The sequence below is a fragment of the Helianthus annuus genome, chromosome 17 (genome assembly GCF_002127325.2).
Source record: "Helianthus annuus cultivar XRQ/B chromosome 17, HanXRQr2.0-SUNRISE, whole genome shotgun sequence".
Taxonomy (NCBI): domain Eukaryota; kingdom Viridiplantae; phylum Streptophyta; class Magnoliopsida; order Asterales; family Asteraceae; genus Helianthus; species Helianthus annuus.
In genome coordinates, this window is record NC_035449.2 from 140,285,237 (window position 1) to 140,298,979 (window position 13,743).

At 33.2% G+C, this 13,743-nt stretch overlaps 1 protein-coding gene and 2 long non-coding RNA genes across 9 annotated transcripts; 2 read left to right on the forward strand and 1 right to left on the reverse strand.

Moving 5' to 3' along the window:
• Positions 1-472: 472 nt before the first annotated feature.
• On the forward strand, positions 473-3,039 carry LOC110940324 (actin-related protein 2/3 complex subunit 5A). Its single transcript, XM_022181880.2, has 4 exons — positions 473-633; positions 720-792; positions 2,443-2,543; positions 2,624-3,039. The coding sequence occupies exons 1-4, from the start codon at positions 545-547 to the stop codon at positions 2,757-2,759; spliced, it is 399 nt and encodes a 132-aa protein (XP_022037572.1). The 5' UTR covers positions 473-544; the 3' UTR covers positions 2,760-3,039.
• A 578-nt stretch (positions 3,040-3,617) lies between these two features.
• Positions 3,618-8,033, reverse strand: LOC110938719. 6 transcript variants are annotated; one of them, XR_004885829.1, is made up of 13 exons: positions 7,817-8,033; positions 7,603-7,722; positions 7,439-7,536; positions 7,003-7,267; positions 6,797-6,903; positions 6,074-6,126; positions 5,210-5,361; positions 4,941-5,136; positions 4,534-4,635; positions 4,358-4,450; positions 4,195-4,260; positions 3,895-4,078; positions 3,619-3,799 (listed from the first exon to the last, which is right to left on the reverse strand). It is a non-coding gene; the product is annotated as an uncharacterized LOC110938719 (long non-coding RNA). The 6 variants fall into 6 exon arrangements; XR_004885831.1 differs by lacking the exon at positions 7,439-7,536 and having other exon boundaries at positions 3,618-3,799; positions 3,895-4,107; XR_004885833.1 differs by lacking the exon at positions 7,439-7,536 and having other exon boundaries at positions 4,363-4,450.
• A 2,529-nt stretch (positions 8,034-10,562) lies between these two features.
• Positions 10,563-12,739, forward strand: LOC118489032. Of its 2 annotated transcripts, XR_004885835.1 has the most exons (5): positions 10,563-10,788; positions 10,901-11,558; positions 11,691-11,765; positions 12,300-12,338; positions 12,440-12,739. It is a non-coding gene; the product is annotated as an uncharacterized LOC118489032 (long non-coding RNA). The 2 variants fall into 2 exon arrangements; XR_004885834.1 differs by having other exon boundaries at positions 10,901-11,765.
• Positions 12,740-13,743: the final 1,004 nt, after the last annotated feature.

Sequence of the window (13,743 nt, forward strand, 5' to 3'; positions counted from 1 at the left end):
CAACACCGCCAACTTCTAGCATCCATCCAAGCTCCATAAAACCCGCATTTTAAGCTCTTTAACACCTGTAACATCAAACATCTTGTGATTACCAAATTCAAGCTATTAACCGGATAAAGTATGGTATTTTAGTCTATTTAAATGCTTTAAGGGTTGTCCTACGGACCACCCGTCAGTCTGCAAGTGTAACGTGATGTGATAGTGATAGAATATGTGAAAATATTGCGATATAGCGATGTAACTGATGTGGGTACATTATGATCTGAATCTCTGGTGCTAGGCGTAACGAATATATTAAGTAGTAACAACGCACGAAAGTGCGGGTTGTTACAGCAAGTACCGATAACAAAACGAACTAAGTAGTATTCAAAACAATATATTTTTATTAACCACGTCACCGTCTCCGTCACAACACGGGTATAATCCTTAGTTATTATTATTTTCATTTGAAGTCCCTTAACTTATAAAACATGTTTAACTTAGCCTAAAAACTCATGAAAATCCCACAATTTGAGAAGCGAGAAAGAGGGAGATTGTGCAAGAAATGGGGGAGCATGTGGAAGCAGACAACGCAGAAGCTATCATCATGAGGATCGAGCACAAATCTCGCAAGATCGAGAGCTTACTCAAACAGTCAGTCACTTCCCTAAACTCATAACAAAGTTTCAATCTTTTCATCAATAGATCAAAACCCTAATATGATACAGGTAATTGATCAGATACAAGCCGGTTGAAGCCCTCAAGACTGCTCTCGAAGGATCTCCACCCAAAACGAGAGACGAAAGATGCAAGGTTTCATTCATATATCTCGATCTGTATCTGTATCTATCTCTATTTTTATTTTAGGGGTTTTAATTAGCAAAAATTGGGTGTTCAAATACGGTAAAGATGCTTGATTTTAGGTTTGTGTTGCTTGTTTGAATTTAATTTGGTGATCTCTGTTTTAGTATGGACCCAAAATATGAGTTGTTTTGACCTTTTTATTGCTTTAAAGTCAAATTTTGATATGGGTATTTGATTTGGATAACTGATTCAAGTGGGTAGTGAATATGTTTGTTATATATGAAATACTATTATTCTTGATTGTTCAAGCAAGGTGTTCTTGTTTCATGTTTGGTAAAGTTGTGATCTTGGCTAAGTGCGAGTGATTTTGACTTTTTGTCATCAAAGTCAAAATAGATATGTGCATTTGATTGGGAAAACTGATTACACTGGGTTGTTTTGACTTTTTTCGCTTCAAAGTCAAAATTGATTTGTGCTTTTGATTGGGATAACCGGTTCAACTGGGTAGTAAATATCATCATCATACTCAGTAAATCCCACCAATAGCAAAGCTAACGTAGGGTCTGAGGAGGGTAAGATATAGACAACCTTACCTCTACCCCGTAGGAATAGAGAGGCTGCTTCCAGTGGAACCCCCGGCTCGATAGTAGTTTTGCATCAAATACCCATATCAATTTTGACTTTGAAGCAAAATGAGACAATTGAGACAACTGCCGATTAGATTAGTGCATGTACCCCCTTGTCCTTCGGCTATCAACGCCACCACATGATGCATGATTAACTATCCCCTTTTTTAACGTTATTTTCACGAAATTAGTAAAATAATGTTAAAATTAGTGCACTTTCACTTCTGGCCCCCGAGCGCCCACACATTTTCAACTGGGTAGTAAATATATATGTTATAAATGAAATGAGCTTTGCTTGACTGTTCAAGCAAGCTGTTTTTGCTTCTTGTTAGAGAAAGTGTTGATTTTGGCTAAATGCAAGTTATGTTGACTTTTTTTGCTTCAAAGTCAAAATTGATATGGGTATTTGATTGGGAAAATCGATTGAACCGGGTAGTGAATATATATGCTACAAACATAATGTACTTCCTTTGGTTGTTCAAACAAGCTTCTTGTCTCATGTTGGATTTAGTTGTGATTTTTGCTAAATGTGAGTTATTTTGACTTTTTTTTGCCAAAGTCAAAATTGATACGTGCATTTGATCTGGAATTTGACAAATTCGACTAGGTAGTGAATATACATGTTATAAATTAAACTAGTAGAATTCCCCCGCGCGTTGCACCAGGAATTCGGTCAGTATCGATTTTGTTCATTAAGGTACCGGTACAATACATGTACCCCGAAAAACAAAGTCATGATATGCCCAAAAGGATATCAACACATGTTTTACATCAAAAACTATAAAAGTAAATATCTTCTTCGGTCGGATTCGACGTGGTACCGATATTGTTGCGGCAGTAACAGTTCGGTTTGTCACAATACTTGCGAGGTACATGTAATGATTTATCCTAAAAAAATTAGGATTTTTTCTTAAAAGAAAAAATATTATGTTTGCTTAAACAATGTGATATCCACAAAGATATATATTAGTATGTAATATCACATTCATTTTTATTTAAAAGTATTGATTTTGTCTTACTGGCTTGTGTATAGTCTGCAAACTGGATTGTTGTGCACAGAGCGTTAATGGCGATCAAAGATGTGGATCTGATGTTCTCCTCTTTGGACCCCGAGTACTATGATATTCTCATGAAGTTAGTCCCCTCAAGTTTATAAACTTCACATAAAAAAGACCGTAAAAAGTTAATGAACTCGTGTTTTTATTACTCGACAGGTATTTGTATAGAGGATTGTCTACGGGTGATCGTCCCACCTGTGACCAATGCCTGCGGATTCATGAAAAGCTTACTCAAAGAGCGGGTCTTGGATGCATTCTTCGAGCACTCAGCGATACTGTAAATACCGTTTAATTTCTGTAACTCCCGTGATTATAAACCAGGTTATCTACAACATAAATCATATTTCTTTCATTCTATGTTTGCTCATTTCCCTTGAAGTTCAAGTTAGCATATAGTGGTTTATGTTAGCGGTTTTCATCAGAGGTCCATCTTAGAGATTCTTGATATCTTCTGATGCGATCCACAAAATCGACGTGTTTAAAAGAAAATTAAATGTCATTCTATATGTATGTCAATATTTGAGACATGAATCACATGATATGACAGAGATTCTAGAGTGGTTTTGATTGTATACGACTATACGTTTATGATTTACCCGAAACATTCGCGACTGGTATGGGATAAGGTTAGAAATTTTAATGGTTTGAGACATGTATGAGATTAGATGATACCTATCTAATTACCCGGTCCATTTACCTGATTAATCAATATATTTTAAGACCAAAAAAAATATAATTATAATAAATATTAAATAGTATGTTAAAGTTGTTACACTTATTAAAATTACAGATTGATAGAAGGCTAGTTAAATGTCTAAGGTAGCGTTCGTTTCATGGAATGGAATGGAATTAGGAAATTTTTCTTTGTAAAATTGATCTTGGTTGGGGGAGGGAGGAATTTGAAATCCTTCACTCTAATGAAATTTGTGACTATTTCAACATTCCTTAGGTAATGTGTGGTGAATTTAAGACTAGGTTTTAGGTAATGGGTTTTCTAACGGGTAACTTTTAAGTTAGGTAAAATGTATATGTTTAATATACAACACACTAGCTTATATCCCGTGTGACACACGGGTTTAACAAAGTTAAATTTACACATATTAATAAATATGATGTATGATTTTTAAAAAAAATCCAAATAACATGAAACCAAATAATTTAAAATAATAATGTTTTGACACTTGTTCGACATCTCCATTTTTTAAAATGTTCCTATGAAATGTTTATTTAAAGTATGAAGTAACATAAATTAATGCTAATCTAAAATAAAAATAAGTAAATAAATAACAAACTAAAATCATCCGCCTGCATGTAACCTCCCCCACCACTCACCTGCATCGTTTCCATGTGAAATTGAATTAAAAACACTATATTTTGTATTTTATATATACATACATATATGCCTATATTTGAAAATGTTGACTTACAGTCTCCAAACATGCAGATAAAATGGTCATGGCAGGCAGTGCATCAATTCCATGCTGCTTTTATTAAACAATAATTCTGAGAAAATATACATATTTTAAAAAACCCATTTTAATGAAAGAGTAAATAGCATAGCTTGCTTGTCTTTGTACTTGAGTCTTGTAAATAAAGCCATCGCAGCAGAATCTGCTCCACCACATTTTGTTAATGAACACCTCAATTTTTAAATAGCAATAAACAATCTTCAAATGTCTGACTGGTCAATGATAAAAGAACTGTGCAAATAAAGATAATTTACTTACATGCAGGAAATGATCCAAATAGAGCCCATCCTTTCGGAGATGTTCCTGCTTCATTTTGCTTGGATTCTAAATTATTAAGAAAAATCATTCATCAGATTAAATGATCTGTCGAAAGTGGAGTTGCATCTCAAAAAGGGAGGAAGATAAAAAAACTGAACATTACCGCACATTTTTGTAAGACTAAATTGGATGGGATCATAACCCTCCACTGGTGTAGTTAGGTGAACCTCATACGGGTCATCACGTGTCGTTTGACCTGAATATACATCATGAATTCAGATATCCGAGTTGTAGAAGATGTAGACAGTGAAATATAGACGTAGAGGTGGCAATTCTAACCCATTCGGGTTGTGCGTTATCTTGAACGGGTCAAAAGGGTCAAATAAAAATCCCGTAATGCATCAGTCCCAGTTCAACGTACAAATACACCATATTCTCCATCTGCAAACATCGAAATCAGAATCATTTCACAACGAACTAATAGAATTTAATCGCGAATTTTTATAATAAACACATCAAGAAATTTTGTGATTTTTTTTACAACCCACATCAAGAAACTTAATAAAATAGTAAATTTAATAGAAATTCTATAAAAATTCAATAAAGAAGTAAATTAACCCATATTTTTGACTACCCGCATCAAGAAATTCAAGAAAAGTGCAACTTGAACCCAATTTTGTGACTTTTTTTGACAACCCACATTAAGAAACTCAAGAAAACTATATAAACAATCTTTTAAGTTGTACCTCTACATGTTTGTGGAGTTTGTAGATGTCTTTCGACATATTCGACTTGCGCCAGTTCATTATCGACGTCTCCAACATCATAATCGACAATGTTTTTCGGTTTATAGTTCAGTAATAGCTTGTCGGCTACATTTGCCAACAACTCAAAAGCACAAATTCCACCATCTTTGAATGATTTGTTATGTAGAATCCTCCTCTAAAGAATCAAATAAAATGTGTTAGTACAAATGAACATTCGCGCATGAAAACAAACTTAATTTTATGCTAACCCGCAAGGATCTAGGAGCTCTAGTTATCACGGGGGCCAGTAAATCATGAAATCCTCCACTATCCGTTCTCTTCTTCACCACCATATCTTATGCGCACACGCTATGTACAAGATCATCAACCGAATGAACCAATAATCGTTCCTGCTATGTCACTAAATAAAAGATTCAGAATCAATAACCAAATGATTACTTGAATACTAATAGTGCCAACGAACATATCTTACCATTTACGAACCGGACATTTAACATATCAATGTACATATATTTGATATCCATTTAAAAAGAAAAAAATAAAAGTTACTACTTAAAGATAGACATCAACATGACAAATACCATCTGACATCTAGATGCAACGAAAAACAATTACATCAAGAACTTAATAATCAAGTTTAACTATTTAACCAATCTCTTTTATGAAAAAAAAACTATTAACCATAGGAGCTCTCTGTGAGCAGGTGTTCTAATCAAAACTCATTCTTCTACTATTTGAGTATTTCTAATTTTCTATGTTGTCTTTCTTTTTCCCCCCTATATCTTCTATAAAAATGTTTGCGGATTGTCATGTATACTTGTTATGATTAACTTATGTCTTAAATGCATATTCAAACACTAAACACTCAAGGATTCGAGGTCATCTTGGTCTCATCCGGTGTTGTCGGTGCTGGCCGACATCGTCTTAGATATAGGAACCTGGTGCACAGCAGGTAGTTACACGATGTAACAACTGCATGGTCTTTTTAACGGAAACCCAAAAACCGACCCGAATAAAATTAATCTGAACCCGATTAACCCAAACATCAAAATCAGAATCATTTCACAGCGAACTAATAGAATTTTATCGCGAATTTTTATAATAACACTTACGGTGATCTTCGGTGTTAGTAGCTGGGTGATTTCCTTGAAGAGCTCTTCAAATCCTTGCAAAGAAAACTCAATAAAAAAGTAAATCAACCCATATTTTTTTACTACCCACATAAAGAAATTCACCAAAAGTGCAAATTTTAACCCAATTTTGTGACTTTTTTGACAACCCACATTAACAAACTCAAGAAAACTATATTAAATCGGTCGGCAATTGATTAGAAGGTAAAAACCGGTACCGGTAAAAAAAACCCCAAAAATTCGGTAACGGACTGGTTCCAAAACGGTACCCGATACCATTTGCTCTTCTCTATTCACATCAAATATTGATATTTTTATTTCGAATATTTTCTTTTTGTTATATGCTTTAAAAACGATTTCTCTTAATGAGCATCAAACATCTTTTGCAAGAACAACATATTTAAAATCAATCGGCATAAAAGACACAATCAAATCAATGGTTGGCTAAAGCTTAAGCAAACGCGGATTACAACCTGTTGTTAACCAGGTGTTGAAACAATTTCAAGTGCTCAACTCAACACAATGTTTTATGTAAAAAATCGTATTGTGTGTGATTTATATACAAAGTGCAGCATATGCATTTTATAAAGTATAAAATCTTCAAACTTGGTTATCATGGTCAATTCGTGCACAAAAACACCATATTCATATTATCAAAACCTTAATTAATATAATGACGGATAATGTATTAAATAAGAATAATACCTTCAGCAACGAACATGATGTCGAAGGAAAACAACCATCAAACCATGAACAACAACAATGCTGATGAAGAAGTAAAGCAGATTACTTGATTTCTATTTCCAGCAACTCTAAAATATGACAAAGAATAACATTGTGAGACTAAATATGGAATCTGGTACAAAAAAAGGAAGAGGAGAACATAGAACAATAAAGATTAGTTTCCATACTATTAAAAACCCGTTTCGCTTCATTTTGTTCCAACCCTCACCGAGTCTCGCTCACCCCCAAAATGACAAGTACTCCCACATTCCGACAATGAATCGCGCGGTTTCACTTGATCTTGATCATCTTCGATGTTTAGATCAAATGTGAAACCTCTCGACTTTACACAATTCATCTTCGATTGCGATAAAGTTGTGTCATCAACACATGATGGACCATCATCTTTAGCATTGAGATCAATTGCTGAAGCATTGTTATGCTTTATTTTCCCTGCTTGAAGACAAATTTATATTTAAATTCAAATCAAAACACAATCAAATTTTTACATAAACAAACAACATAAAGTTGCATTAAATCGAAAACCCACAAAAAATAAATCCCAAATTTGAAAATTTAAAACTAAAAAAACTCATCAAATTAAAGCATATCTAAACAATTCACCTTCTGAACGAAAAACAAATTCAAGATCTCTAATTTTTGCTCCAATTCCAACAGTGATTTTCAATTTATTCCTCAAACAAAACAATGATATATTAACCCTAGAAATAACATACAACCTTCAACTTAGTATTAATATTCATACAGTTCAGTAAGTAGCAGTGTACCTTTGGTGGACATCGGGCGACCAGTACGGCACCGCCTAGGGTACGGATGTTGCTCGCCGCCGAGCACCGGCCGTGATAAACTTATGCTCAGATCTGGAGCTCCGAGATCGTTGTAAACACCTATATCACCAAAACAAAAACCCTTCCGTTAATCGAAGCCCTAACTTTGAGATGAACGGAAAGAAACAAACCAACATGACTAAGATGATCGTACCTGAAGAAGACGATCTTCATCTCTACAGACGACGAATCGAAAAACCATAATCGGTCAAAAACTTATATATGAAGATCGGTTGAATCAAGGGCGTTTCCATCGGCTCTCTCTCTGGGTTATGGAATTTGTTTTCCAGATCTGGATTGGGGAAATAGTGAATTTGAATTTGAATGAGAAACTATTTGAGGAAACTGGAAAGGTGGAAGCTTTCTGACGTTTGAACCAGTAACTGGTTTGAGTAGGGTTTGTTGTATATGCTTTAAAAATTACACATAGGATTAAATTAAAAAATGAAAAAACTATCAAAATTACACCTAGGATAGAGGGCTTGAGATTGTGACACATAGGATAGTAAACTAAAGGAGGTTTTGACAAGTGTGTTGGTGGATTGAGGTGATGCCAAGTGGTAAAACCTTGTTGTTTTATTAGGTATAGAGATTTTCCCGACACCAAATGGTCTTAACACAAAAAAGAATAAAAAAGGGGAGGTTTGTCACCCACACCCACACCCCCAAACCCATCACTTGGGTGAGGTAATGACCCCCCCCCCCCTAACGGTCCATCACCAAGTGATGAACCACCTTCACATCCGCTAGTCTTACCGCCTTATCCGCAACTGCAAGTTTTGTCCTTTATCTTTATATCAAACTCAACCTTTATGTTAAACTCAACCTTTATGTTAATGTTTTGTAACATTCTATGACTTTTATAGCTAACTTCGTCTAAAAATTCAGTTAAGTTACCTCACATGCTTTGCATGTGAGGGTATTATGGTCTTTTCATGAGCCTTTTATAACATAAAGGTTATTTGTGCAAAAAAATATTATATATGTAATGGATTTTTTTTTGGCAAAAACATTATTATTTGTTAATAATTATATATATACATATATAAAAATTTAAATTTAGTTTTATTTCATAAAAAATCTGATTTTAGTATTTTTATAAAGTAAATAATAATGAAAAGATAAATTACTTTTTTATATAAAGTATAAAATATCTGCTTTTAATATTTTATTAAAATTCTGATAAACTACTTTTTGATATTCTGATTTTAGTATTTTTAAATTTATTTTATAAAATTATGAGTTTTGTTTAGTTTACTTTCATTTTAGTAAGGGTCGATGGGTGGTTTGGGGTTTGTCATTTTGTTTTAAACCCAATTTTAGAGAGAATTGCATATTTTCCTATCTTTTTGCTTCTTAATTGCATATTTACCCAAATCACAAATTTAAATTGCATATTTCCCCTCTTTAATAAAATGACTAAATTATCCCCTTTCAATATTAAAAGATCTTTTACCAGCTACACAAAAGAAGGGGTTGTCAAATTGCTCTGCAAAAGAACGACTCTCCAGTTCCTCCTTCCCCGGCGGTTCAAATGACCTCAGATACCAAGGTTTCAGATTGCGATTATCAGTTTTCTCCCCCCGCAATTCAATCAGCGTTTTCAGATTGTAGTTTCACGTTATCAGTTCACCAAGAAGGGGAATTTAATCAACTTTGGTGATACTGAAGCTTTTGGAGTAGAATAAATTAGATTGGGAAGCGAAGCATTGGGTGTAGTGACCTTGATATGGCAAAGGAAACATATTACTCTTCGACAAAGGCAAATGGTGGTCGTTGTTTGGTTCAACATAGAATTGATAGATGTTTATGTTTATATTTATTTTCAATTTTTTGTGTTTATGGAAGATTATCAGGTTGTATTCTTATAGCAATGAAGTATATAACTGGTGCCATTTTCATATAAAATTCATTAGATGCAGACAATAATTATGATTTTCTTAAAATTTGAAAGCAAAGTCACAAGTTTTTAACATTCACAATATGTTTAAAGCAATGATTTTCTTAAAATTTGAAAGCAAAGTCACAAGTTTTTAACATTCACAATATGTTTAAAGCAATGATTTTCTTAAAAGTTGAAAGCAAAGTAATAAATTTTTAACATTCAAAATATGTTTACGTTTTGTCACAATAGAGTAGAAGATTGTAAATCACATTATACAATTAAAAAATTGTGAACAAAACACAAAAACTATTAAAAAATGAGTAATTATATAATTTTTTTTAAGTTTTAGTAAAATTAAGGGTAAAATAGTCAATATATAATTTATTTTTAATAAAATCAATTAAAATGGGTAAATTTGCAATTTTATTAGTTAAGAAAGGGGATATATGCATTGCATTTTTTAGTTGGGTAAATATGCAATTAAAGAGTTTTTTAAGGGAAAATATGCAATTGCCCCTAAATTTTATTTAAAAACCATCGGCTAAAGTCAAGAGAAACAAAGTAACAAACAGTATATAGATAAGAGAAGAAACGAACTCGGATGCTTAGTGTACAAAAACGAAATGCAGAGAAAGGTAGTAAAGCAAGACCAATTGCCAACCGTACAACAAAATAATGCTAAGAGACACTACATAAGCACAATGTACAAACAATATTGCATAGCAATGTTGCTAATTATAGGATACATAAATATTAATTGTATTAAAATTAGGTCAAACTCATAAAAAATGATAAATATATAAAAACTCATTAAAAATTTCATAGAAAAAATACATAAACATAAGAGGAGAGGTCCCCGATCAGATAAAAATGTATATTTTAGCTAAAATGTTAATCTATACCTTATAATAAAACAAAACAATCTTTGTCCACATGTCATATTCTTACTCCTATTATTGCCACCTGTCACTCTAAAACCATTCCCTCAAAGACTTTCAGCGCCAGTTCTTTTTCATCCGCTCTTTTGCTCACACTCAGACTATCCATAAATTTGATATCAGTTTCCTTTCAATCTTGATTCCAATCACAAATTCTAATTTAAGCCAATTTCACCATCATTCTCTTCCGTTTGTTTTCTTCAAACCCTAGAATTTATTATTCTTTGTTGAGGCTTGAAGATCTGGCATATGGAATTCTCTCGGTCGTGTAGATTTGTGTATTTCTTCTTCAATCGGATCAAAGTATGTTTTTTTATGATTCGTCTTTCATATTGTTTAATCTTGATTTATCATTCAAAAACCCTAATTCTCAGTGAGCCGATTCTTATATATCTTCGATTCATCTTATACTCAGATTCAGATCCCATCTATCGTTGATTTCTTTCACAAACACTAAATCTATACTAGGCGATTCTCTCACGCGGTTATCAAAAACCCTAAATTGGAACCAGTCGGGTCTGATACAGGTAATTGTTTTTACGTATAGTGGAAGTTACGCGGAGGCTATGAAAGTGATAATAGGGTTTGAATCAGGGCTGGAGAATAAGATTCAAAAGAAATTGATTTTGTCATTTGATTCGTCTATTCTTGATATCAACTTATTAGTCGAGAGTTTAGTGTAACCTATGTTCTGATTTGTTGATATTCTGTCTTAATAGTAGGTGATTTCATAAGTAGAAATTGATGGTATATATGAATATAGAAAGAGATGTATACTGCTAATGTTGTATCTATTTGTGCATTATTTTCTTTTACATTGTGTGCTTTTAGTTAAACATATTGATTATACTTGATTTGACACCTTGAATACTTGTGTTATACTACTATCTTGTCCCTGATATAGGCTATTATTGAGGTGTTTGTGAAATTTTTGACACGTCTGTTTCATTAATGCGACTTTAATAGTGTTATTAAAATGCACTTCTGGTACTCTAATTGTTGCGCTGATTAGCCTGAGCTATTGTTGGTGTACCTGTTGGCAACTCCATCCAAGTCCAGTACCGTAAAGGGAAGTAAGAATTTTTTTTTGACTTTTTAAACTCGGCAGAGGGAAGCAAGAAAAAAAATTGAGTTTTTAAACGAGGTTTTAACCAATATTTTTTCTCTTTGTTTTTAAATTTATTGATTTGAACCTTGCTTTGCAGGTTGGAGTTCTTCATGAGCTGATTCACTCGAGACAGTCTCTCCAAAATAACAGACGAATAAGATCAAATATCCAGGTAAGTTTGTAGCAACACATTAAAATTAGCTTCTACTTTAATTGATACTTTGGTGCTTGAAGTAAATAATAATGACCATGACTATGTTGATGGTAATAAACTAATAATTGTAATGTACCATTGTAAGTATTATTATTAGACAAATAATTAATTAGAAGCTAAGTTGCTTAGGATCACGTTTTCTTCAAAACCCCAGCCTTTATGTGTATGCAGTTTTCTAGAGGTGATAAAATGTGCTATTTGAGCTAATCGGGTGATGGGTTAAAATGGGTTCAGGGTGAAACGTGAAACGGGCCAGATTGGGTTGATCTACAAGCACTTTATATCAGTTATGTACACAAAAACAATATATGTACGTCACACACACAAAAGAGGCTCAACGATTCTTTCTTCTGTTGCACAGAAATAATATATGTACGTCATATACACGCAAATGTATGTACCCCTCACAATACGGTCATAACTGACACTATTATTTCTTATGTTGTACCCCTCACAATACGATTGTGTCTGACACTATTCTTTTTTATGTAGCACGTCATAAACGCGAAAGAGGCTCGATGATAATGGCAGGTTGGGGCGGCAATATCTTGATGTCGTATATATTATATTTGATGCATCAATTTCTCAAATTAATTTGATTTATGCATTGTTGAATTATTGGTACCTTGCAGGAAAACTTATGGATTTGGAGACGGTTTGCGATCTGAACTCTCGACACGGGAGGCAAAGGTTTGCTGACTAAGAAAGTAACTGACTGAAGCATCTTTAACCCAATAAATTCAAGAGTCCATGCATAAATAATGGTTTAAAGATCAATAATAAGGTCATCTTCATTTTGAGGCATATTAGATACCATATCTCACATTCGACAGGTTCTTCTCTTTTTTTTTCTCATTTGCACATCAATCAGTGTGTACTGTGATTAATAAGTTTTGTTTTTTGACTTTCTCATTAATGATGCAGGTGTGTAACACTGTTTATTTGAATTTTGGAAAAATACTACTTATTATATAATATAATACAATATTATAAAAATTGCAACTGTATTTTTAGCATAAAACAATGTAGAGGCTAAGCATTCAAAAACATTTTGGGCGACTTTCGACACGTTAAGTTGCATAATACATTTTTTCCTATAAGTAACCCATTGGAGATAAAATACAACCCAAGTCGACCCGTTTCATGTATATGGTTCAAAATTGCCCCTTTGATATGATGAAGTACAAAAGGTACCTGTAGAAACATACAAATAATGTTACTAATCACCAAAGTACTTGAAACGAACTCTTCACCTAAACAGTTAAAACAATAGCTCATTTCTTCTTCGTTTGATACATTACGTACCTGCGGGTAGAGGGAAGGATTTCGTTACTTGAACGTTTATTTATTTCAAATGATTATTTCAACAAGTTTAAGTTATATATTTGTGTTAAGCCACCCGCGAAACTCGCGGGATCTTAGACTAGTGTTAAATATATGAATAAAAAGAAATAGATACAAACTAACTTTATATTAAAAATGAAAAGGAAATTAAATAGAAGGAACATGAAGAACACATGACCCTTGCCTTGTCTTCTCCTATTTCGCCTTTGATAATAAATATATTAAAAAAGAAATCGTGTTCTTCACACCGTTAATCCATTGACTATAAAGTTTTCCTACACCTTTTACAAAAGCCCCATTTAATTATAACATTAAAAAAAAGTTAAATAAGAAAAGGTACAATAGGTTATCAAGGATTTTAAAGGGAAATGACAAGGATACCTACTGATCAACTAGAATTAACATTGTAAATGGCTATTCTCCATGGGCTTCACCAAAAAAAGGGGTTGTGTAGAAGTTGACACATGGAGGAAAAAGGTTGTGTAGTTCCTAAGTTGGACCAATAAAATTTAATGGGTTATTAAATTTTATCATCCTTAACTATTGGTTATTGGTCGCTGCCATTCCCAACTATTATTTTGGTGCCCGTCAC

What these genes read in the sequence shown, in the direction of transcription:
- LOC110940324 (XM_022181880.2), top strand. Translation starts at nt 545, where the DNA reads ATGGGGGAGCATGTGGAAGCAGACAACGCAGAAGCTATCATCATGAGG. An exon ending in CGAGAGACGAAAGATGCAAG is followed by an intron (nt 793 to 2,442) that starts GTTTCATTCATA and finishes GCTTGTGTATAG; the next exon opens with TCTGCAAACTGGATTGTTGT. An exon ending in TACTATGATATTCTCATGAA is followed by an intron (nt 2,544 to 2,623) that starts GTTAGTCCCCTC and finishes ATTACTCGACAG; the next exon opens with GTATTTGTATAGAGGATTGT.